A 25180-nucleotide genomic window follows, 5' to 3' on the forward strand; every position below is an offset into this window, starting at 1 on the left:
CAAAAAAATAGCTGTGGTTTCTATGGCAATTAAATTGAGAGCTTTCTTAAGGGCACATTGTTGAAGACAAAAAAAAAAAAAAAAAGAAAAAGAAAAACCTGCTGTCACATTAGGTGTATGTTGGGCTATTGTAAAAGTTTTGGGAGATGTTTAGAAAGTCATTCAATCAGAACACTTCAAGATCTCTCTAAGTTTTACTCCAACGGAATGAAACTGATGATGTTAAGTGTTATGTCCCACGAGGGAAGCTAGTATAAGAAGGGAAGGAAAACAGGACTCCAGTATTGAAAGAAAGAGGTCTTATTTGTACATCAAAATATAGGCAAATGGAGATATATTTATGTTGTAAGCTAAAAAAGAGTATAATGCACACATGCATGTGTATATGTATACAATATTCTCCCCCCCCCCCATATATATTCGTCCTTTCTTTCCTTCCTGTGTTGGGAATGGAACCCAGGACCTTGCCCAAGCTAGGCAAGTGTTTTACTACTCAGCCACATTCCCGTCTTCAAAATTAAAAAAATAAAAATTAAAAAATCTCCTGATTTTCAGAGCCTCGGATGAAAAGTCTTCTATAAATAACGAGTTTCACAAATGCTCAGCCTGCCTCAGTGGCGACTTGTTTTTCATCCATGAGTGCCAGGACTTTGGGATTCCTTAGATACCCGTAAGGGGCAGCAGTAAGGAGACTTCTTCCGCGTCCCTTCTCTGCCCCTGCTCTGCTAGTGAGTCACCGCCAGCTGTAATCCGACGGCAGCAAAAAATGACCAGGGCCCTGGGCAGGGCAGTCTCTTGGCGCTACGGTCAGCCCAGCAGGCGGCGCTGTCCGGCCGCAGTGGCCGCGCCTGTCTTCGCTCTGATTGGCTGGGGCCGTGGCCCGCGCCCACCGCTACCCTCCGGGTCCGCCAAGTGCAGCGGTTCGCCAGCTCCCGCCCCAGTCTGCGGGCTTCCGAAGCGGCGGCTGGGCCGGAGCGGCGCGGCGGAGGGGACAAGATCAGGGCAGGACGGAATTGGATAGCCGGGAGAGCCCCGCACACCCAGCAAGATGCTGTCCTGGCGGCTGCAGACGGGGTCCGAGAAGGCTGAGCTGCAGGAGCTCAACGCCCGGCTCTACGAATACGTATGTCGAGTGCGGGAGTTGGAGCGCGAAAACCTGCTCCTGGAGGAGGAACTGCGCAACCGGCGCGGACAGGAGGACCTGTGGGCCGAGGGGCAGGCCCGCTTCGCCGAGGAGGCGCGCAGCTTGCGGCAGCAGTTGGACGAGCTCAGTTGGGCCACGGCACTGGCAGAGGGTGAGCGCGACGCTCTGCGACGCGAATTGCGGGAGCTGCAGCTGCTGGCCACCGAAGCGAACGCCGCCCGCGGCCGCCTGGACGCCGAGCTGGGCGCTCAGAAGCGCGAGCTGCAGGAGGCGCTTGGCGCGCGAGCCGCCCTCGAAGCTCTGTTGGGCCGACTTCAGGCTGAGCGCCGCGGCCTCGACGCGGCCCACGAGCGCGACGTGCGGGAGCTTCGCTCTCGCGCCTCCAGCCTGACCATGCACTACCGAGCCCGCGCCGCCGGCCCCGCCGCGCCCCCGCCGCGTCTGCAGGAGGTGCACGACAGCTACGCGCTGCTGGTGGCCGAGTCGTGGCGGGAGACAGTGCAGCTGTATGAGGACGAGGTGCGCGAGCTGGAAGAAGCGCTGCGGCGCGGCCAAGAGAGCCGGCGCGAAGCCGAAAAGGAGGCGCAACTCTGCGCCAAGGAAGCCGAGGCGCTGCAGCACGAGGCGCTCGAGCTAGAGCAACTGCGCGCGCGGCTGGAGGATGAGCTGCTGCGGATGCGCGAGGAGTATGGGCTGCAAGCTGAGGAGCGTCAGGTCCGTGCCCGGAATGTCCCTCTCTTCCTGTGGCCCCAGCTGGTCACCATGCTTACGGTGTGGGTGGGAGAGCGGGGTTCCAGGAACCGCAGCCAGTTCACTCAGGGTCGGAGCGCGGCATCAAGAGAGGATAGGGCCGGCTCAAAGGGTACCCAACACTTTGCGGCAGGAGCCTTCAGGGTCCAGCACCTTGCCAGCCTTGAAAGAAGAGTGTGGTCCATTGGTCCTTCAACTCTGCAGTGGTCTAGCTCGGAGTAACAGGTCCCGTGGCTAGCTCAGTCCCCATCATCTTGTTAGGTTGGCAACCTGAGGGTATTTTTGTTGTTGTTTTTGCGGTAGTGGGGATTGAACTGAGGGTCTGGCACATGGTAGTCAAGCGCTCTACCTCTGAGCTACAACCCCAGCCCTATTTTTTAATTTCGAGTCAGGGCCTTGCTAAATTGCTCAGGGCTGACCATGAACTTGCAATCTTGCCTCAGCCTCCCAAGTAGTAGGGATCACAGGCATTCACCATGGGGCACAACTTTAAATTTTGACATGACTGGGCACATCCCAACAAACGACCTTCTTGGCTTTAGGTTTTCCCAATCGCCTGTGCTTTTTATACCTAGTAAACTTGGACCCAAAAGTCAACCAAGAAATTTCTCTTGACTTCCAGAATTGACAGCACATTCCTATTTGGATATGTCAGTGTGTTGGGACGTTTCAAGGCAATGGCAAGTCCTTACGTGGAGGCCTCCCAATCTTAAGTTGGTTTCCAAAACGGTTTTTATTTTGCCAGAATGATTTCTCAGATAGTTGTGGCTGCCTTATTTGTTCTTGAGAGGAGCAGCAACTATTTTGCAGGAAAGGTCCAGAGTCATTTTGCTCACAGTATGAGCTGATGTCAGATCTCTGGGTAATATAAAAGTTGTGGGAAAGCAGGTCCCTGTGGTGGATGTTATTACAAGTGCAGACTTCTATAAACAGTTACTATTTCAGAGAAGCAACGCCCTCACCCTCTGAACCCAGCAGGGTCACCTGTGGTTGATTTATTGTCTGTACACCCAGTCCAGTCTTAGTGTTTGGCTCTGGCCCTACCTAGCCTCAGCCAGGGTTAGAAATGTTCCTAAATCTGTAGTTCTAAGAACAATAGTTTGAAATAACATCAGCACAATTTCAGAAAGATTTTAAGGGAACAGTTTGCAGCTTAACAATTTATGATATGGTGATTTTGTGCTTTTTTTAAAAAAATTAGAAGTAAAGGGCACTTGTGGGTATTGATATGGAATGACTGATGTGGCAGGTATCTACAGATAGTCATCAAATATCTTATTATCTTTGGTTCCCTGCACTGTGCTAGAGTTTCAGTATCCAAAGAGCTAAAGACTAGATGGGCAGTCATAAAAAGTAATATGGGACTAAATTGTATAAAATTTTGTCTTTTGGGTTGTGGGCTTTGTTTGTCTTCATTTCATAGATCAATTTTGGCTCATTTCAGACCTTTAAGCTCTGGTTTCAGTGTTCTTTTTAGCAACAGAACCCTTCACCTCTAATGAAATCTTCAGAGGAACATCAAATCTCAGGTGAAAACAGAGTTCACCTGGCTGGAAGAGAGATGGGGACTTGGAAGTGTAGTTGGAATCACTGTCCATTTCTTTCTCCATATAAGGACTCTGACCACCTAGGGAAGTTCTTCCCTGAGGTCACACCTGACTCAGAATAGGACCCCATCCTTAACTCTCTATCCAGTGATATCTCTGTCTTGTTGGAATTTGCTTCTTTCCCCTAAAAGTAACAAGGAAAGAACAGTTTGATAAGGACCTGGTTTCTTGGTATTTTTTTTTTTTAGTCCCAGTTTATGGAATGTTACTAGTTATTACTTTATCCTTATCCTGAATCTTTCTCCAGTCAGCAACGATATTTCAAATTGTACTCCAAAAGATTAAACACCATAAAAATGCTCAGAATTATGTTAAAGGTATTTATGATTTAATCCCAAGCCTCTACTTTATTCAGATTCCATACAAGCTCAGTCTATGGAGGCTAAAAGCTGCTTTAACTGATTTCCTGTTCTCAGTGTTTTATTACTAACAGTTAACTTCTATCAAAGTGCTTCTTGTAGCACAGGTATCAAACACTTCACTCTCTTTACTCCAAATCCTAGCCCTATTTCATAGATGATGAAACGGGCATATAGATCACCTAGTCTGTAGGTAGCTAAAACAGGGTACTCCTGAGGTTTGATGCCTGAACAACCAATCACTGGGTCACATTTCCTCTCTTTTCATCTAAGAGAAACCTCTTAAAGGGGTCAAATACCCATCTGTGATTGTAAGATATGAGTATAGAGTTTAGGGTGCTGTCTGGGATAGAGCTATAAATACTTAAGTAGCATCCAATTTATGCTTATTATTATTACTACACTTAGTTTTTGTATTTTGAGTGAGGTAATCACAGTATTTAAGTCCTTTTAAGCTCTAATGTTCAGAATTGTGAGTGACTCGGACATTTGCAAGCTCTTCCTATCCTGTCTGTATGATGTGCTCAACAAGGGGCAGCTTAGAAGATTTGGTAGAGTGAGTTAATTCTCTTGACATGAACAGCAGAGCACTTTCCCTGGTGTGGAACTTGATTTTACCATCAGTTGTGATGGTCTCCTAAAGCTCTCTCCATTGCAGCTGGAAAAACTGACATCTCTCCCAGGTTTTTTGCAACATTAGGTGAAATGGCTTTGCTTGGGCTGGAATTAGCATCCTGTGCCTGGTTTCTAGCCCTCCAGGCTGGTCCTTAGCTTGAGAACTTCTAGCAAAGCAGAGTCCATGTCTGAAGCTTTGTTCTATCACCAAGATTAGTTGTGATTTTGGTAGAGACTATTGGGAGTCAATAATTCTTACTTGTTCATCTTCCTGCTTCCAAAAATCCAAGAATTTTTCTTTGACAATTTAGGAAGAGTTGACTCACATGGAAATGTGGTTGGAATGATACTAATTTCAGCTTAAGCTCTGTTTCATTTTCCTCATTTGGTGGGGCGTAGCAGTCTTCTGTGTGTTTGGGGCAGGGAGAGAGAATCTTTGTGCACACCCCTTTGGTGTAGCTGAGCCTTCTTTATCTGCTCAGGAGGTTTGTGGGTAGAGAACTGAGTTCATCTGATTTTTTTTTCTAAGTAATCTAGCAACACTTGAACTTTGTTGTAAGGAATAAATTACTACAAATTCTCAAGTTTACTATATTAGAAAAGATAGATGTTGTGAGCACACATACACTCATTCACATGTATTTATAGCACATTTTATATTATAACCTTGTACCTGAATTTATATTCCCTGTAGAACAGGGTAACATAGATGTTAATACTGGGACTTACTATAGAATGTGTGAATGTCATGGCTAAATTTGGCAACTCTGTCACTAATCAAGGCTGTCATGTGGTTTGCTTTGGTAAACTGCTTTATTTGCGTATAATGCTAGCTTTGGGGTCTGCTAAGCATATTCATCCTGAGTCATTAGTCAGTGGTTCTTAAATTTACTCCTTTGCTTTAAAAGTTAAGTGTGTTTTGCTTTTAGTTTCTAGCACCTGTTATATATCAAGAGAATCTAACACAGTCATCAGCTTAGAAATGAAACTGTTGTAGAAAGCAAAACTGTTTACATGCTGATCTTGCATTTTAGAATGATAAATCCAGTGTGAGATCTTGGTTCAGATCATTCTTTGGTTTCATAGACACTACACATTTTTCTGGACTCTCAGTAACTTGCCAGATGCTTAGGATGGTGGCTAGATTCTAGCAGCAATGAAAATACATTTATTTCCCCAATAGTCTTATAGTTTTCAAATTCTATAAAGATAAGTGCTTATAAGTGTGGTTTAGTTTAGTTAACTGTGTTCGAAAATACTGCTACTTTCCATTCCATACCAGAAGTTATAAGTATATGGACTAATTTCAGGGTTTAAATGTTTGCTTGGTTAATTATTCCCTAGAGTGACTAATTAACAACTATGATGAAAACACAAAGTGTAGAATGTACAAATGAGGCCATTGTGTGCACTAACAAAAAGATATTGTGGACCCAAAATGGTACATTTTGAAGAGGGTAATATCATTTTGATCATTTTATCTTAAGTGAAATTCACCATGTTCCCACTTGTAACAAGTGTTACAAGTGTGCTATGTGACTGGCATTTGAGGGGCATGTGTCTGGAAGCTGAATGCAAAGGGTAGTGATGTCTCTTGTCTAAGGAGGGACAGGCCAGGTGAAGGTAATTAGCCAGGCATGAAGGCACCATGAGAGTGCTTATTAACTAGCTGCGCAAGGACAATCCAGAACAATCATTTTTTCCAGAATATATTTCTTTCCTGATAATTTTAAAGTAGTTTCTCTAGGTGAAAAAAAAAAGAACTCTGCATCAGTTTACCTGATAATTATTGGAGAAAACATAAGTTTTAGGGAAATTTCAGTTCATATCTGAGTGTCTCCAGTTTTAAGTATTATAACCCCCCTGATTTCTGGTTGTGGCTTTCAATTGCATATCAATTGACCTGTTGGATACATTGGCTTTCCTAAGTAGACTGCTGCCTGAAATTATAGAGATGATTTAAATAAACACCTTAGCATTCATTATTATCAGAAGCATCTGAGCAGAGAAGCCAGTGATCTATCAAAATCCTTCATATGCATTAAAAAAATCTTCCAGGGGCTGGGGTTGTGGCTCAGCGGTACAGTGCTTGCCTAGCACATGCGAGACCCTGGGTTTGATCCTCAGCACCACATAAAAATAAATAAATAAAATAAAGATTAAAAAAAATTTTAAAAATCTCCCATATAGAAGAGAGACAATATTTGAAACCATCCTTGCAATTGATCACCTGTTTAATAAGACTGGAGGTTTTTCACCTCCTTTTATACCCTGAACTGTTGCCACCTTCAGTTCAACCTTGTTCTTGGATCTAAAAGCCCTTCTGTTCTCTTCACAGAGGGTGATCGATTGCCTGGAGGATGAGAAGGCGGCCCTCACCTTGGCCATGACTGACCGACTGCGGGACTATCAGGAACTTTTGCAGGTGAAGACTGGCCTCAGTCTGGAAGTGGCCACCTACAGGTAAGGATGCTGTGCAGGTTTGTCTTGAAGCCAGTGGTATAAACTCACTGAAGCATCTCTGTGGCTTTGTGATAAGCAGAGAGCATCCTTTTCCATGGCCAGGTGAAGAGTCAAGTCCTCTATGGCTGAAAGGATGAAGAGGAAGAGCAAGGTCTTGCTCAGATCACTGGCCAGGGGTCCCTCAGGGTTGGCAATAGCTGAGTCTCACACCTTTGCCTAGTGTTTCTGCATCTTCTAAGAGCTTTGTACATGTCAACTCACTAGATCCCAGGAGTTGGATACCTTGTTTATAGAGGAACAAACTTAACTCAGAGAAGTTGGCGAGCTAGAATATAGAGTGCCAGGATTTGGACCCAGGACATCTGAATCCATCTGCCTCTTGTGCTGTTCCTTCAAATTCCAGGGCACTGATGCACACACCCTCACCTCCAGCATCAGTCTGGCCTTGAAAAACTGCATCTGCACTATGAGATTAGCATGAAACTCTTGGGCAGCTGGTTTCATCAAGGTGTTGACTTGAATTCAGTATAACCAATCCAGATGGAAAGGTCACAGAGCACTCAAAGAGGCAGGGTAGGCAATGCCTGCAGAGAAGTCAATGGGTCCTCTGCAGAACCTACTTTGTGTGACCTCTCCCCAGGTGGTCATCAACCTTTGGTTGAGATGGTGCCCCTTACTTTCTAGCAGCTTCATGCTCAGAAGGGCCCCAAAGATCAGCAACGTATTATGGAAGGACAGAGACCCGGGTTCCCACTGGTAACAATAGTAACAATGCCAACATGATGCAGTCGGTACTGCCTGTCAGACATGGTGCTCAGTACTTAGCAGCTCTGCTCCTTGTCACTCTCTGAGGTGAATGCCAGGCAAACCTTTTATAGGTGAGTGAGAAAGGCCTGGAGTTCAGGGCTACAGGCCAGTGGGGAGGGCTGGAGCCAGCTGAGTCTGATCCCAGGTCTGTGCCTTTCTCACCAAATCATGGAAAGTGGGCACAGTGACCACTTCATTTGCAAGATTATAGGTGTGAAGAGTTTGGAAAACCACCCTGGCAGACGAAAGGAAAGCATGGTCATCAGTGCCGTATTGCGATGATATCATGCTTAACACTTTTGAGAAAGTTGACCTTCCTCCCACCCAGGCCTTATTTAAGGTAGTGGATGGACACAGCCTCACAGGGAAGAGGGGCTGATGGTGGTGTTGCTGGGGCTAGAATTGCTCCCACTTGTGACTTCCCAGCAGTGGCCATTGCCCCTGCCCCTGCCTAGTTGGCAGTCATCCCCCTGTGGGCTATCTCATTGCAAATCTCATGTGAAAGGGAAGGGACTGGGGCTCTTTAAAGCCTAAGGCACATTTTTCTGTGTTTCTGACCAAGGCCAGCTCTCAAAGATCTTCAACCCTTCCTGGCCCAACCCTTCCTGGAACTTTCACAGTGGAGGAGAAACATTAAAGTGATCATAAATAACAAAATTGCATGTCTATCGTTTCCAAATATAGATTTGTAATTTATAAATGAATGTATAATTTGATAAAGTAAACATAAGTAATAAAATGAAGACAGTGAATGTCATAGTTCAACACTGGAGATTTTCATCAAACCCTGTTGGCCTGTTTGTAGCCAGAAAGATCAGGCATCCAGCTTGGCAGGTGGATAGGAGAATGAGACCTTTCAGTGCCAGAAGACAGGAAGGTCACTGCCTTTGTCTCCTGCCTGATAAGTGGTGATCAGGAGTAAACATGAGGCTGGGCTTGGGACCTTGGATACCAAGAGAAGAGGAGACATGGTCCTGCCGAACCCCCTTTCAGGCAGGGTCTGTGGTTGCTCCCTTTTCCCTGTCACCAGCATTGCTGTGTGGGGCTGGAGGTGCTCATCTATCTGATATGCAATCACAAGTTTTTTCCTGCAGTATGAACGTTGATTGCACCAGCATCTAAGTGGTTACAGGAGAGATGCTCAGATGCAAGATGGATTCTCAGCCTGAGCTGCACCAGGGAACCCCTGAAGACCCTGAGAGGGCATTGATCCAGCCCAGAGATTCTGATTGGATTGGTGTGGGGTAGGACCAGGTGTGGTGGTTTTAAAACCCCTCTAGGTGATTGTTGGGCGCTGCCAGCATAGAGAACCACTGGTCCAGAGCTTCCATGCTTAGAGGATAGTCTGCACCCAGCCACAACTGCAGCATGATTGTAAGCTTGTTGGAAATGCAGAATCTCAGGCCCACCTCCAGCCTACTGGATCCTGAAGGGCCTTATAAAAAGATGCCAGGTGATTTGTGTACACTCTGCAACCCCGGAGTGGGGGCATTGGTAAATGCTAAGCCTGTCCCACAGCAGTCTGGAGTAGGAGACCAAAGATGGATTGCTGTTAGAGAGGGGAAACTATGGGGTGTTGTACAGGCTCACACTGGGCATCAGTATGTCTGCAGCATGTGTGGCCAACCACTCAGGGTCACATTGGATCTGTCTAGGGTCACAGAATCCTGTAGAGCTTCCTGAGAGAGGCCTGAATTAGATGAAATTTGAAGCTCTGAACATCCTAGATAAGCAACACTCATTCCTTGAATCCTTATTTTGCAGATTCATGTCAAAATGAATATTCTAATTCTTTCCAATGTATTGTTGTAAAAATTTTCAAACATAAGAAAAGCTGAATAAGCACTCCTGTACCTGCCATCTGGATTGTCCAATGAACTAAATTTGCTTTATCTCATGACTGTCTACCTGTCTATCCCTGTATCATCATCCATCCTGTTTCTGATGCATCCTAAAGTAGGCTGCCTGCATCTCTGATTGTTACTGCGTGACAGGTAATGATAGCTGCCTTTTGTTGAGTACTTGCCATGTCTTAAGTGCTTTGTAGATAGTATCTCCAATTTTTATAACTTTTCTGCCAAGGCTTATTTTGCATGTGATGAAACCCAAGCTCCAAGAGGCTGTTACTTAAAAGATCACACAGCTAGTAAGTAGAGAGCCCGAGATTCTAACCTCAGATCTTAAGCCAGGGCTTTGCCTCTTCATGCCCTGCTGACTGTCCTGTTACACAGAAAGGTGTTGGATGTAGTGGGATGTTGTAGGTAGAAGATGGTGAAGACTTTGCCCCTGTCCTCAACTGTAGGATGATGCAGTTCTAGTGCAGTGGGAGCCCATGCGGCATGCAAGGAAGGCTTCCTGGAGGAGACAATGCTGGGTTCCTGTGGGAAGGGAAGCCCATATGGAAGGGCTTTCCAGACAGAAGGAATACTATGTTAGTTTTGCATTGCTGTGGCCAAAAGATATGACAAGAGCAATCCACCTAAATATCATGGTAGAAGGGTATGGCAGAGGGAAGCTACTCTACTCATGGCGCGTGGTGACTAGGATACAAAGAAAGTGATGAGATAGGGGTCACAGGGAAAATGGACCCTTTCAGGGCATGCCCCTACTGACCCACCTCCTTTAGCTCTCCCACCTGCCTACAGTTCCCACATCAGTCCATTCAAATTAGGATGGACTGATTAGGTTACAGCTCTCCCAATCCAATCATTTTACCTCTGGACAATTCTTCATTGATACAGCTTTTGGGGGATACCTCATACCAATCATAACAAGCATCTCCTGGGTGGGGACCTAAGGACTGAGCTAGCATGGCCTATGTGGCAATGCCAGGCATTTTGGGATCCCTGGCCAGCTTGGTTGTGGGGACCTGTCATGGAGGATTGTGAGTAATGGATAGACAGGAGCCTGTGAGGCTGTCTTATGAGGTGGGATGTGGGGCCCTCAGGCTGCTTCAGAGATACAGGACATGTAGGATTCAGTGCTGGACTCGGGATTGAAAAGGTATGACCTTTGTGGCCTTGGTGTTAAGAATCCTAAGCTGTAGATAAGGGGGCATGGACCTATGTAGCCTTGTGTATGGTAAGAAACAAGTATAGGTTTCTGGAGATCACAGGGGTTGTGAGACTTGGAGAAGTCTTCTGGGAGAAGAAGAGATTAGCCAGGGTCTTGAAGGATGTGGGGGAATTTGCACAGATATGGGGTGGAGGAGGTGACAAGTAGGGGAAATGTGGTAGGAGGGATACTGTTTAGGTAAAATGTCAGACAGGATATGAAAACGACAGAATGCACATTCTCAAGGAAGTACTGGAGATGGTTCACTGCCAACTGAAAGAGGTTAATAAATATGGTTCAGTGACAAAGAAATTTTCAAAGAACATGGAATTTGGGTTTTTCCTTGAAGTCAGTGGGGGAAGCAGGGACTTAGGAATTGGACCAGAAGAAAGGGATCAGGAGGGAGCTCTAGGTAGGTAAGAATGAATCAGAAAATGAGTAGAGGAAGGAAACCCAAGGTAAGTGAGCAGAGATCCGGGAAGGTGGCTGTGCAGGGGCCTCAGATATCAGGCTGCTGAGTTGGGGCTTTCTGCAGCAGTCAGGAGCAGTCCCCGGACCAGCAGCATGGAGTGGGGAGACAGCCACGGGCAGGTGGGGAGCTGGGGGCCTAGGTGTGGAGATGGAGGGGTCTGTGGGCAGGAGGCAGGGAAGACTCAGGAGTCTCCCCCATTGGAGTTCTGGTAGTGAGGGCCTGATGTAAGTGACCATGGCAGCCACAGCAGTACCTGGCTGGCGCGGGAGTCAGCAAGGAGCCCGAGGGACTGTGGGTTTTCTGGGCAGGAACATGTGAGAAGTGTGCCACCCAAGGGTGCTATTTCAAACTAGACCACCCACCACAGAGCCCTCTCCATAAATAGGTGCTTACAAAGAATTGGTGGTTGATAATCTGAAGATGACAAAAATGAGAGCAATACCCAGAACCCACAGTGTCCCAACCCATCTCTCTGTGGCATGAAGATCTAGTCCAGCTGCTCTGGGCTGAGAACGGGTGGAAGCACAGTTAGAAAATAGGTAGCTCCCCTGCACGGTGACGGCGACGGCAAACTTATCGTCAGCAAGAACCCATTAGAAAATACAGTGGGAAAATAAAAGGTAATCAAAAGTGAAAGAACAAAGGCAAGAAAAAACTCAGGAAAAAACTAAAAGCAGAAACTGCAAATCTGAGGAATGAGGAAACTGTACAATGGATAACAGGAAGAAGGCTCATCCTGGATTTTTGGTCTGGGTGACAGACGATGCAGTCTTGGTCAGATAAATGCTTACACCCTATATACACGTATGATCACACTACTGGTGTGACTCAGTGCCATGTACAGCCAGAGGAATGAGAAGTGCTCCATTTGTGTACAGTGTGTCAAAATGCATTCTACTGTCCTGTATAACTAATTGGAACAAATTTTAAAAAATAAAAAAATTCTTATAATGTTTTAACGTTTATTTTTTAGGGGGAAAGGAGTAAATCATATGATGGTTGCTCTATATTTCACCTCAAAACAAACAAACAAACAAAAGCAAGGCCAGAATGATTTCCCAAAAGAAAAAGCCTGAAAAAAGTTTTGCCTAGCCAGCTATGAAACTGTAATGCGGAAATGTACTGACTGGGGTCTTTAAGGCAAAAGTCCTTTTAAAAGTTTAATTTAGAAATAATAACATCAAAAAACGTTCTTGTGTGTCTGCACAGGGGGGTTGTGAAGCTTCCAGTGGGCAGTGAGGGTGTGTTTTAACTGGGGGACAAGGCATTTTAGTCTCTAGTCTAGCCTTTACTACTCATGAAGCAGCACAGATAACTTCTAATGCTTGCAATCTCATCATTCTCCTGATATTTCTGGTTGCTCCGTTATTTTTTAGGTCACTTGTACCTTTTCATATGTGTTCAAAGGAAAATATTTCTTAAGGGGTTCTCAAGGTCTGAAAGAAGTACATTTCATTTTCTAAAAGTTAACTCCTACTTTTTTGGGTGAGCACAGTGGCATGTACTTGTAATCCCAGCTGGTGGGGAGCCTGAGGCAGAAGGATGGTAAGTTTGAGGCCAGCCTGACAACCTAGTGAGACCCTATCTCAAAATAAATTCAAACAGGGTTGGGGATGTGGCTCAGTGCAGGAGTGCTTGCCTAGCTAGTGGGAGGCTCTGGGGTCAATACCCAGTATTGCAGGGACTTACTTGCTCTCTAGGTGACATATTTGGAATGAAGAAAAATCTTATAGTTTTAACAATATATAATTGAGAGGATAAACCAATATGTTTGGTTGCTATCCAAATAAACAAACTAACACCCAGTCAACCATAAATTTAAATGATCAAAAGTCTCTTGCCTTCTTAACTCACTTTAGTTAACTGAAAATCGTTTTACTTCTGAGGTTGAAGAGGAGGTAATGGTGGTGATGATGTGATAATTAACATTCACTGAGCACTTACTTTGTGACAGCTATTGTTTTAAGAATTTCCACTTGTTTGCTTGATTACCACCACAAACCTGAGTTCTCCCCATTTCAGAAATGGGGAAACTGAGTCAGAGCAAGTATAAATGGTAAAACTAGGACCTGGTGGGTCCAGGATTTGAGTGCAGGTTTTCTGCCTCCAGAGCTTGGTCCCTTATGCACTTGTTGTGCTGCTTTTTCCTGTTCTATGGGTAACCTTTGTGTCTCTGTTAGACTCCCCACCCCCCCCCCAGGCTCCCCGCACCCAGGTCTCTAGTATGTATTTTAGGATGGGATTTAATACTGATCACAGAGAGAATGGTGGGAAATGGCCCAGCACCACCACCTCCTTGTTATCCTTCACATAAAGCCCGTGTCCTTCTGACCCCTTTAAACTGAGTCTCTCCTCCCTTCTACGCTGCAGTCTTCCTAGTCAAGTGACCTCCTATGGGCCAGGGTCTCCGGTGATCCAGGCAGCCCTTCTCCATCTGAGGAGTTCACCTTCCATTATGTGTAATGAGGAGGCTGAGGCAGGCAGCTCGGAGGCTTCTCTCCCACCTCTCAGCGTCCCCAGCCTCCCCTTCCGTCTTCCATAGCTCCACTCCTGTGTTTAGCTAGGTAATGCCATGTGAGCCATCCACAGGCCCCAGGGCCAGGGCAGGCTCCATACAGAGAGTGCTTCTAGAAACATGCTCTGCCTGTCCCTGTCCCCTCCCTCTTGTCCTCATTTATGGGAGGTGTACGGTGCGGTGGCCTTGTGCCCACAGTGCTGAACAATAGCAGATATGCCTTGAAATTCCATTAGGATCATCTATTCCGTGCAGACAGCCCTGCCTTGGGGCCAGTTAGGATGCTGGGTGGCCCATTAGGGCCTGGAGCCTGGCCAGAGGCCACATTACAGCACTATGGGTTTGTGCTGGACTTCTTAATGAGGCCAGAGTCCGGGGGTTTTCCAGAATGTTTGCTTGTTTTCCTGCTTGAGGGGCTGCCAACCGGTGGGGCTCTGTGAAAGGCTCACTAATAGCCTGTGATTCAGGGGTTGGCGCCCCTCGCGGTCTCCAGGGCCTGGAGGCAGTTCTCCTCCACCACTCTCAAAATAACCAGGTTTGGTGGGCGCCTCCGAGAATGCTCTGTGCTTTCCTTAAAGAAACAGTGGTTTCTGAAACTGTTCCTTGAAGAGTGTTAGAGGGAACCTCCTCAGAGGTTTTGTTTCTGCCTTTGCCCTGTTAGTCTCAGGAGCTGAGTTTGACAGGGGCAGGATTCCGTGCCTGCCACTGAGGTGCACATGCTGCTGGGGCATGAATTAAATGACCAGTATCCAGCTGTGCTCGTCAGACCTGTGCTGGGCACACAGGGTAGAGGGAGTGACATGTGCCTTGCTTCTGGGATCCAATCATTGACCGAGGACACAGATGAGGGGCTCTTGAAGGAAAGCACTGGGGGCTGCTTTGGGTGAAATCACAGGAGACGTTGTATTACTTTCATGAATGTGGTCTGGAGGGTCGGTCTGCAGGATTTGTATTTTTCTGAAATTTGTATGAAATGCCACTGTCTCTGGCCTCGTGGGAAGGCCTACTTCATGCCAGGGGAAGGGTTGGGCAAGCCGGCTGCTTGGGTTTGTGGCTCACTGTTTTGGTAAGCTGTGGTCCCCTGGCCAAGGTGCCATCTCTATACTCCATCCAGCCTTCTGTAGAGCAAAGCTGCCAATCAAGACCCTGCATAGTGGGGCAGCCAGGAGCGCATGAGTGAGTGGGCATGAGAGGTAGAGCTGAGCTGGGTACTGAGAGTTGGCCAGAGATAAGAAAGGTCCTGGGTGTGGGAGGCGTTGGTGCTGCTTCTCAACCCTGTCCCGGACCACATACCTGTCTTGTGTACCTTAGCACTCTGCTCAGGGTCCTGAACTCAATAAAAGCTTGGTGGTCTAAATTTCCCCTCAAAGTAAAACAGAACCACTCTCCTTTGCGGGATGGAGGTAGACATAGCTCCCCCCAGGGAATCTGTCATCTCTCCTCTGGGGCGTGCCATTGATGTCTTCTGCTGGCCTGAACTCCTCACAGGCACCTTTTTTCCTGGTTCATCCTGATGAGAGGGCCTGGGGCACCCGAGTCTTACTCTGGAACCTTGAGCAGGATCTGAACTACAACTTGGCCATCTCCCTGTGCCCTCCTCTGGCCCCCTTAGCTGTAGGATGCTACCTTCTCTGCTGTTGTAATTCTGGGGTGCAGACCCCTGGTGTCTGGCTTTTATTCTGAACATTTCTCTTATGATACAGACCTCAGAATTTTCTTAGTGATGGAAGCTGTTTGTTTTCCTGGAACCTAAACTGCTTGGTCATGAGGGTGTGGGATTAATGGGAGGTGTCCTGTTTCCTGGCTCCCATCCTGAGTGGAAGGGCTGGGGCTCTGGCCTCTGGTGTTCTTGCATCTGCACACATGTGCACTTCAGTGTCTGCTTCTGTGGCAAGCCCACCCGTGCATACCTCAGCAGACCCCTCTTTGCCTTCTTTGCTTTGTTCCAGCTCCCACTGAGTTTCTGGCCTTTGTGGGGATCACTATGGTTAACTCAGTAGAAATAAATCTCAGTATGGTTTGCCTGAGCTGCCAAGTCCCTGCCAAGAGCTGGGCTCCCTCCTCTGTTTTCCTGCCTGACTCTCAGTAGTAATATCAGCATTTCCAAGTGGGCTGTGGTTCTGGTTGCCCTTTGCCATATACAGTGTATTTCTGGGAACTGGGGTTAGTGACATCACACGTTGCTCTAGCAACCAAACAACTGTTGCGCCCACAGCTACCAGCAGCCTTGGGGGGCCTCTGGAGCCACCAGTTGATTGGCAGCCCTGTGCTAACCCCCACCCTACCAGTATGCCGGGTCTGTTGGGCCCACTCTCACCACAGTGCCGGATCTGAAATGGTAGATGTGAGCAGCAACTTAAAGAAGACACTGTAATTTTAGAATCTTGCTGCTAAGCATAGCCAAAGAAATCACCTAGATGGGTGCTTTCCATTATTTTACTATAAGAGACAGCAGATAGCAGATAGGGTCCTCAGGTCTTCCTTTTCCTTCCTGCCTGCCTCCCTCCCTCTCTCTCTCTCTCTCCCCCCCCCCCCCATCTCCAAGGTGTCCCCAGGAACTCCATTTGGAAACCACAGACACAGTGTAGCTGCCTTACTTATTTATGCATGGTGTCACTGTTCTTCAGGTCAGCCCTCTGTAGTCTGCCCCCAACCTGCAACTCCAGGAAGACCCCATAGGCGTTGAAGTTGTTCTGGGCTCCAGTAGCCCAGGGTGAAGTGCTGGCCTGGGCCCCTCCCTATTGCCCAAAGAAGCCAGACCTCATCTTCCCGCTGTACCACATATGAGACACCACGTTGTGCATGTCATGTTCCTCCTTGCCCTGGGTGGGGAAGGCCTTACAGAAGGACTTTGCTTTCATTACTTCTGAATCCCTAGCCCACTCATTTTCTTCAGCTGCCTGGTATCTGTTGAGCATCTGTCAGGTGGCAGGAGCTGTGCTGGGCACCAGGGATTTGACTGTGAGCTGCATAGCAGTGTAGCCTGGGGAGGCTGGTGAGTGGGTTGACCGTCCATGGTGCAGCCCCCGCCCAGCCATATCTCCAGACACAAGTCCTAAAACACATAGCACTGTGACAATGTGGTCACTGACCAAATGCTACCCAATATATTTTATAAAAGGCACATCTCTCTTTTTTTTTTTAATTGTCTTTCCTTTCCTATTTATTTATTTGTTTATTTATTTATTTAGAGACAACATTCCACTGTGTTGCCCAGGCTGGCCTCAATCTCCTGGGCTCAAACAATCCTCCTTCCTAGGCTTCCCAAGTAGTTGGAACTATGGGTGTGGGCCACCACACCTGGCTGTTTACATGTTTTAATACATTATTTTTAAAAATTATTTTTCCAGGGCCTTGTTGGAAGGAGAAAGTAATCCGGAAATAACAATCTGGACTGAGTACACCGAAAATGTGCCACAAGGTAAATATTTTAAAAAGCTAATTATTTAACTTGAAAAAAGCTTTCCATCTGAATTGTCCATTCTGTGGGTAGAGAGTGGGGCCCCACTGATCTGGAAGGACAGGGTTTGGCTATGGTTTTTCAGGTAACAGTTCATCTCTCTTTTACATGCCAAATAGATTTCTTAGTTTAATGGAACATTATTTAAATTACAATGTTGATGAGATTGTGTGGGAAAGTGCTTTTTAAACTCATGTGCTCATCAAGCCAATATTTTGAGGTATTCCCGCCAACATGGTGAGGAGCCAATGTGGCAAGCCAGGCAGAGTGAAGTGTGAGGAGGCTGTGGACATGGACCTGTGCATCATGCCCTTGGAAGCTTTCCCTTTCCAAACAGAAGTGTTAGGGTTGTATCCAGCTTGGGAAGATAGTGTTTGGACAACAGCAGGTGGTCAACATTCTGGAACCTGCTTCCTGGGCAGAGGCGGGATGGTTATAGCATTTCTCCCACCATAGGTGGAGATAGCTCAGGAGCTCTGTCTGGGTGCCCTGAGCACTCTTAGTTCAGGCCCAAAGCTGCAGGACAGGGCTATCCTTCCTACAGCTGTAGAACCAACACAGGAGAATTTGATATTCATTTGAAAGACCCTAAGGACCTGTAAGATAACTTTAAAAACATTTTTTAAGCCTTATGTAATTTTAAAGGGATTCTGGCTAAATAATGGCATATTAAATTATATATGGTGTGTTTAATATACAGTTATCTCTTGGAGGCTGGGGATGTAGCTCAGTGGTAGAGCACTTGCCTAGTGTGCACAATCTCCAGCATTGCCAAAACAAACAAACAAACAACTCCCCCCCCCCGCCCCCCCTGCCGCACAAGTAAGTCCTGGCTCAGTCATCCCTTGGTATGTGGAGGAGATAGATTCTAGAACACACCTCCACCCCTTGTATATCAAAATCCATGAATGCTCAAGTCCCTTGTATACAATGTTGGAATATTTGCATTTAACCTATGCATATCTTCCTGTATACTTTACATCAACTCTAGATGACCTGTAATACCTAATATAATGTAAATGCTATGTAAATAGATGTTATACAGTATTGTTTAGGGAATGATGAGAAAAAAAAAACAGTCTGTACATGTTTAGCACTGGTGCATTTTTTAAAATATGCTTTATCTTCAGTTGGATGAATATGTGGATGCAGAACCTGAGGGGACCATAGCTATAGGGCCAACTGTCTGCCATACTCTTGTAGTTTTAGTCATTATTGCTCCTAATAGGCCCTTCCCAGATTTGATAGGTCACTAGGTTCAGAATAACAATTTTGATTCTAATCATTTGACTGGAATGGATTTGGACTTAGACAATGTCTGCAAGTTTGCTTTCTAATTTTGAGAATAAGCCTTAAAAAAGCAAAGATGTCCATGTAGGTGGCCCTTAGTCGACCTGTCTGGCGTCAGTTAACATCTGACATCTATAAAACAACAATTATTCATTCACCAGATTTCAAGGTTTACCACATTTTTGACTTGTACATATGTAGGTCTGAAAGACTGTGACATTCCTAGAGGAAGGGCCCAGGGTTAAGCTGCAAGGAGGCCCAATATTCTATGAATGGGGCTTGATTATAGTTTATAAGTGGTGACCTTGGAGCCCAGGAAAAGGGCTAATGGGTATCTCTGTTTACTTGTTTCTTTCCATCATTGTTTTTTTAAGCTTCTTGAAGGATATAGAGATTTCATATTTGTAACTAAATTTACTTTAGCATTTACTATTATGCCAAAGAAAGCAGCTGTGGAATAAAAACTACTAGTTGTGAACTTTTTAATTAGACTTTAGGCTTCCAAGTAGTACTATGTCCTGCAGAGTATGCACCCATCAACTCTTTGTTGAATAAATCTACAGGTGAGTTCCCAGGTAGGGAATTGATCAGCACATATTAGTACACTTATATGACTTTTGTCATATTGCCTAAACTATTGTCGTCCACTTGCTCACAAAATGATAGACCTGAAAGGAGTCTGTGATCATCCATATTAATCTTGCTGAACCTTAATTAAATCCAGGTGTTTCCTGGGGGGGTTCATCTTCTGGCATTTTTCAGTTTAATATCAGTATTTTGGCCTAAAAAGAGGAATTTTTGTGGGAATTTTCCTGGCTTGGTCTCTCTTCTATATCTTAGGATCTACCTGAAGGAGGTCTTTGGCCTTGGTTGTCTAGAGGGAAATCAAGGGGAGAGAGGTCTCTGCCCCAGCTCAGCTGGATGGGGTGTGGGAAGACACTAGGGGGCACTCTTGGGAGGATGGTGCTTTGGCCATGTTAAAGCGCTGGCTGCCATGCCTAAGAGCAGGTTATCCTGGTGGCATTTGGGCACCCAAAGGGTGATACTATTTGTGGATGGTCCAGAGCAAAGCTAGAAGCCTTAAGATTCTTCTCAACTCTAGGATGGTTGTCTCTCCCGGACAGAAGGTAGGGTTGACAACTGGTCTGCTTTTTGCATGGGCACTTTATCAGATGAGGAGGTTGTCACATGTAAAAGGAGAAGAAATCAGGAAGCTTAAAAGAGTTAAAGTCTTCCATACCTATTGGCCCCGCAGGGAAATCAGTAAAAAATAAGAGTATATTAAATGGAGGTGAGCTGTACTATTTGGTGTTCAGTAATTATACACTTTATAATTATAGAGTTCTTCTCTGCTGAAATAAGTAAAATAAACTTACCTCAAAAAGTAGAAATTAATGATTCTGAAATATCATAATATTGTGAAATTTCAGCTGCAAAACCCAGCACCTCTGGCCTCTCTTGCATATGTGCCATGACTTATAATCAGATCTTTGATATTTCTCTTACGATGAGTGAATATTTTAAAATTAGGAACTGGAGAAAAGCGTTAGGTTGCAGTATTTGTAGTACTATATTTTATTGTGACAGAATTTTTTAAATGACCCCCCCAAAAAAAGAAAATTGGGGGACTAAAAATGTTTTATTTACAGGGGCCTTCCTGTGATAATAGGGTATATTATGTTGAGAGGGATTTGACCTGCAGTAGTGCTTTTAATAAAAAAGATAATGATGCCTGTCATCTTAATGAACTGTTTGTTCAATTTCTACAGAATTCAGAAACGAATCCTATCGATATACTGACTCAGTATTACAGAGGAAAAATGAAAGAAATCTGTTTCCAAGGCAGAAAGCCCCCTTGGTGGGTTTAAACCACAGCTCCGCTCTGTATTCTCATGGGTCAGGGCACCTCGGATCTCAGACCACCAAGTCTGTTGGAAATGAGGCCAGAAGAGGATATTCTTCCTCCATCACTACCCGGCAGGAAAACTCTTACGAAAAAATTGTCAACGGTCAAACCAATTTCCGAACTTTCTCTCCAACCCCCGGTCTTCTAAGAGCAACCAACACCCAAGTTAAAACATTCCCCAGTAGACCCAAACCCGAAGGTACAAGGGATGCCCCCACCTATTTAGGCAAAGAGTCCACCGTTGCCCGCGAGTCATACCAAGAACGCAGGGACAATGTGGGAGCAGGTGTTGTGGAGAGCACTCGGCCAAATGAGAGGACCGTCACTTTGGGGAAAAAAATAGAAGTGCAAACCACCAGGGAGCAAGAAAGAAATAGATTAGGAGCCATCAAAATTAAGCCCGAAGAGAAAATGTTTGATTCCAAAGAAAAGGCTTCAGAGGAAAGAAACTTAAGATGGGAAGAACTGACAAAGTTGGATAAAGAAGCCAGAAAGCGAGAAAGCCAGCAAATGAGGGAAAAGGTCAAAGAGAAGGAATCACTGAAGGAGAAAAGTGTGAAAGAAAGAGAGATACCGATTAGTCTGGAAGTATCCCAGGGCAGCAGACCCCAGGTGTCCCCAAAAGGCTTACAGATGCCAGAGAAGAAGGATGCTGGTGACAGTAAAGTGGGAGAGACGGTGACAAAAGAGACAAGGTTCAGGTTGGACACCAGTGACACTGCTAGTTCCCTGCCAAGCGATTCCATGACAGAAACCATAGCAGAAAACATTGTCACCAATATCCTGAAGCAGTTTACCCAGTCTCCCGACACCGAAGTGTCTGCTAATTCTTTCCCAGACACAAAAGTCACTTATGTGGATAGGAAAGAGCTTCCTGATGACCGGAAAACAAAGACGGAAATAGTCGTGGAGTCTAAACTGATGGAAGAAATTGATGTTTCAGACGAAGCTGCTCTGGACCGCCTTTTAGGCAAGGATGTCAAGGAAGTGGGGCTGAAGGGAAAGTCAGCAGAGCGGATGATAGGGGATATCATCAACCTTAGTCTGAAGGGAAGAGAGGGGAGAGCAAAGGTTGTCAACGTGGAGATCATGGAAGAGCCGGTGAGCTATGCAGGCAGTCGCGGGGCGGAGGAGTTTTCCACCCCCTTTGAAGTGGAGGAGGTTGATGATGTGTCTCCCAGCTCCAAGGGGCTTGTCGAGGAAGAGGACGATGATGGAGACACCAATGTCATGTTCTCAGTTAATCAGCGTCAAAGGACCAAGCTACCCCGGGAGAACGTAACACACGTGGAAGAAGTGACGGAGGCAGGTGACTCAGAGGACGAACAGAGTTATTTTGTTTCGACCCCAGATGAGTACCCCGGGGGCCATGATGGAGATGAAGGCTCCGTGTATGGGCAGATTCACATTGAAGAAGAATCCACCATCAGGTACTCCTGGCAAGATGAAATTGTACAGGGGACTTGGAGAAGGAGAAAGAAGGATGGCACAGTGGAGGAGAAGGATGTGGAGACCCTGGAAGTTCCAGCAGCCTCCCTGGGGGGCAGCATGGGTTCTGCTCACTGGAAGGAAGAAGCTAGTGGTGAATTGCATGCGGAACCCACAGTCATCGAAAAAGAAATCAAAATACCACATGAATTCCACACCTCCATTAAGGGCGGCTTCTCCAAGGAGCCTCGACACCAGCTGGTGGAGGTTATTGGGCAGCTGGAAGAAACCCTTCCTGAGCTGCCTGAGCGCATGAAGAAAGAGCTGTCTACCCTGACCAGAGAGGGTCAAGGGGAGCTGGGGAGCGTTTTAGTTGATGTGAAGAAAGTCCAGGCCTCTGACGGTGGGCCTGTGACCTTAGTTGCTGAGGTCAACCTCTCACAAACCGTGGATGCTGATCAACTGGACCTAGAGGAACTGAGCAGAGATGAAGCCGGGGAAATAGAGAAAGCTGTGGAGTCAGTGGTAAGGGAGAGCTTGACCAAGCGACATGGCCAGTCACCTGAAAGCTCAGACAGGGAAGATGGAGCTGAAGTGTCAGCTGGTGGCATTCACTTCAAACGCTGGGCCACAAGAGAACTGTACAGCCCGTCTGGTGATCTGGATGACGCCGGCAAGCCCTCTGCCCAAGGCCCGGTGTCAGCCACTGTGGAAGTCAGCAGCCCCAAGGGCTTCGTGCAGTCTCACGTGCTGGAGGACGTCAGCCAGTCCAGTAGGTACATTAAACTAGGCCCCACAGAAATCTGGAGGACTGAGCAAGTCTCCCACGGAGGACCCACCGCAGAGGTGGCGGAGGTAAGTAGTGACCTCAGTCAGGTAGGCAGCTCAGCAGGAGCCAGCCAGTCTGTGAGGCACTTCACGGTGGGTCCCCATCCAAGTCAAGTACCCACAGAAGTCATCTTTCAAGGCCCGATCTCTGCCTGGCAGGAGGCAGGGGACAAAGAAGAGCCTGACCTGGCAGAGCTGTCCACCACAGATCCTGAAAGATCCGAGAGGCACAGCACCTTTGGCTCCAGGCAGTTTCATGCTGAAAAGGAAATTAGTTTTCAGGGTCCCATTTCGGGGGCAGTGAAGGTTGGTGAGAGTTTTGTAACTGAAGAGTCAGTGGGTACCCAGACTTCTGTAAGGCATCTTCGGTTAGGCCCTAAAGAAGGATTTAAGGAGGAAATTCAGTTTATAGCCCCCCTTTCAGACAAAGTGGAGTGGGGTATCAGAGGGGAGTCTGTATGCACCCAGGAGTCACCAGGGAGCAGCACATCTGTCAGGCACATCGACATTGGGCCTCTGAGGCAGCCAGCCACTGAGCTGACAGTTCCCCAACCTGTGGAATTTGGTGACTCAGAATGCATCGTCCAAGGAGAGGGCTCACCAGACATGGCCCAGGCCACTCGTAGTTATACCTTGGGTAGAAAAGTCCTCATGACTGAAAAGAGTACATTCCAAAGGCTTGTTTCTGAGTCTCCTCAGGAGGGTAGTGCAGGGGACACGTCAGGGGCAGAAGTGACATCAGGTATTAGCAGATCCTTTAAGCACATTCAATTAGGTCCTACAGAGACCAAAACCACTGAACACATTGTCATCCACGGACCCGTGGCCAAAACATTTGCTCTTGCTGGTTCTGCAGATTCCCCTGAGCTAGGCGAGTTAACAGGCAGCAGCACACAGCGGCACTTTGCACTGGGGCCCAAAGAAACTTCCTTTACTTTTCAGATGGACGTGAGTAACACAAAGGCGATCCCCCACTGGACACCAGAGGCAGGGACAGAAGTGGATGCTCACAGTGTATCTGACCGTGGTGTCTGGAGAGATGCTGACAGTAGGAATGACCGGGCAGCTGGCGGGAGCTTTCAGGCCTCTGCTGGGGATGGAGAGAAGGGTGCGGAGCAGGCGGGGTTCAATAAGACAGTGCAGATGCAGAGAATGGTAGACCAAAGGTCAGTGATTTCAGATGAAAAGAAAGTTGCCCTCCTCTACCTAGACAATGAGGAGGAGGAGGAGGATGGACACTGGTTTTGACAAGCAGAAATATTTTGTTTTAAATGGCATCTTGTTTGGAAATATACTAACATACAAAGGCCTTACTTTATGTGGGGGGGGGGCCTTATTATCAAAACTGCCCCTATTTTGCTTACTTTAGAGAACTCTGGGCAATGCCAATTGACTTCAGAGTTTATCTGAATTTCAGATTAGTTCATGCCTTCAGAGGCTTTGGAATTTTAGTTTTGAATTGGGACTTTTGCCAAAAAACACTTTTTTATCTTTTTAATCTTAAAAACTTCCTTTTTCTCTACTTATGGAGATAGTTTCTGCCAGTTTTGCACCTGGTCACAGACAGAGCTTCCTTCTGTTTGATACTGTGACTAATCATCTATGAACAAGATGCCTAAACATTAACCAGATTAAAATAATATATTTAAGAGTCAATTTTGTTTGCATGTGCTAACATGAAATAATAAACTAACATAGTAAGGGAAAAATAAGTACATTTTTACTTTCCAAAGTCTTTGAAATAAGCAAGACTATATCTTTTAAAAAATCAAAATAATTTCATCGTTAGAAAAAAGTCACTTGTTAGCAACTTAAATTCATTTTAAGACTTGAATGAATTGCTTTCTATGTGCAGAACTTTAAAAAACATAGTGTTTTATTTATGGAGAGGACAGCTGTAGTTTACTGCAATGTTTCAAATCAACATACCTGCTATGTTTGCACCAGTTCCCCTGCACTGGATGCATGATAGGGAAAATGATTGTTGGAAGTTGCTTATAGGACCATTTGTTTTTTGCAGTACTAAGTCATGAGGTAGTGCACAGCCTGAATACTCTTTTTTTGTTGTGGCCTAAGTTCTGGAGTAGCTGGATCCTGTCAGAGTCTGCATTCTTGAGCATCTCTGTGCCTCAGCCCTTAGCACCAGTGTTCTGGTTCACTGGTGAGGGGTAGAACCCTGCACTCAGTGAGGAGGGTGTTGATGCTCAAACTGCACCTGCACCGGCAAAGTGATCTTGTGCAGGAAAACAGAAGGACAAGGTGGACTGTGCCTCCCAAAGAGGCTGTTCTCAACTGCCCACTTGTGGGTTGGAGCTCTGTCTGAGCTTGAAGACTGAAGGATGAAAATGCAGCAACCACAAGCCAACCTCATGGAAGCTTTTTGCACTTTAAACAGAAATCCTGACAGTGGGGGTGTTTTGTCCAGTGAAACACATAACACATTAGATGAAGCAAGGTGTGTGGAGCAGGAACTGGGTGGCTC

General features: G+C 46.3%; 1 protein-coding gene across 2 annotated transcripts; it reads left to right on the forward strand.

The window, feature by feature from the left end:
* The first annotated feature begins 941 nt into the window (after window positions 1-941).
* Window positions 942-24385, forward strand: Synm (synemin). Of its 2 annotated transcripts, XM_027953723.3 has the most exons (5): window positions 942-1858; window positions 6814-6938; window positions 17137-17207; window positions 20306-22725; window positions 23641-24385. In XM_027953723.3, exons 1-5 carry the CDS (start codon window positions 1049-1051, stop codon window positions 23944-23946), a joined length of 3732 nt encoding a protein of 1243 aa, XP_027809524.3. In that variant the 5' UTR covers window positions 942-1048; the 3' UTR covers window positions 23947-24385. The 2 variants fall into 2 exon arrangements, with proteins under 2 accessions (XP_027809524.3, XP_027809516.3); XM_027953715.3 differs by having other exon boundaries at window positions 20306-24385.
* The last annotated feature ends 795 nt before the right edge of the window (window positions 24386-25180 follow it).

Source organism: Marmota flaviventris, chromosome 2, assembly GCF_047511675.1.
Source record: "Marmota flaviventris isolate mMarFla1 chromosome 2, mMarFla1.hap1, whole genome shotgun sequence".
Classification (NCBI taxonomy): Eukaryota; Metazoa; Chordata; class Mammalia; order Rodentia; family Sciuridae; genus Marmota; species Marmota flaviventris.

Bases quoted from the DNA above. Each gene is read 5' to 3' on its own strand.
- Synm (XM_027953715.3), top strand. From the start codon at position 1,049: ATGCTGTCCTGGCGGCTGCAGACGGGGTCCGAGAAGGCTGAGCTGCAG. The intron at 6,939-17,136 runs GTAAGGATGCTG...TTATTTTTCCAG, and splicing joins CTGGAAGTGGCCACCTACAG to GGCCTTGTTGGAAGGAGAAA. The intron at 17,208-20,305 runs GTAAATATTTTA...CAATTTCTACAG, and splicing joins CACCGAAAATGTGCCACAAG to AATTCAGAAACGAATCCTAT.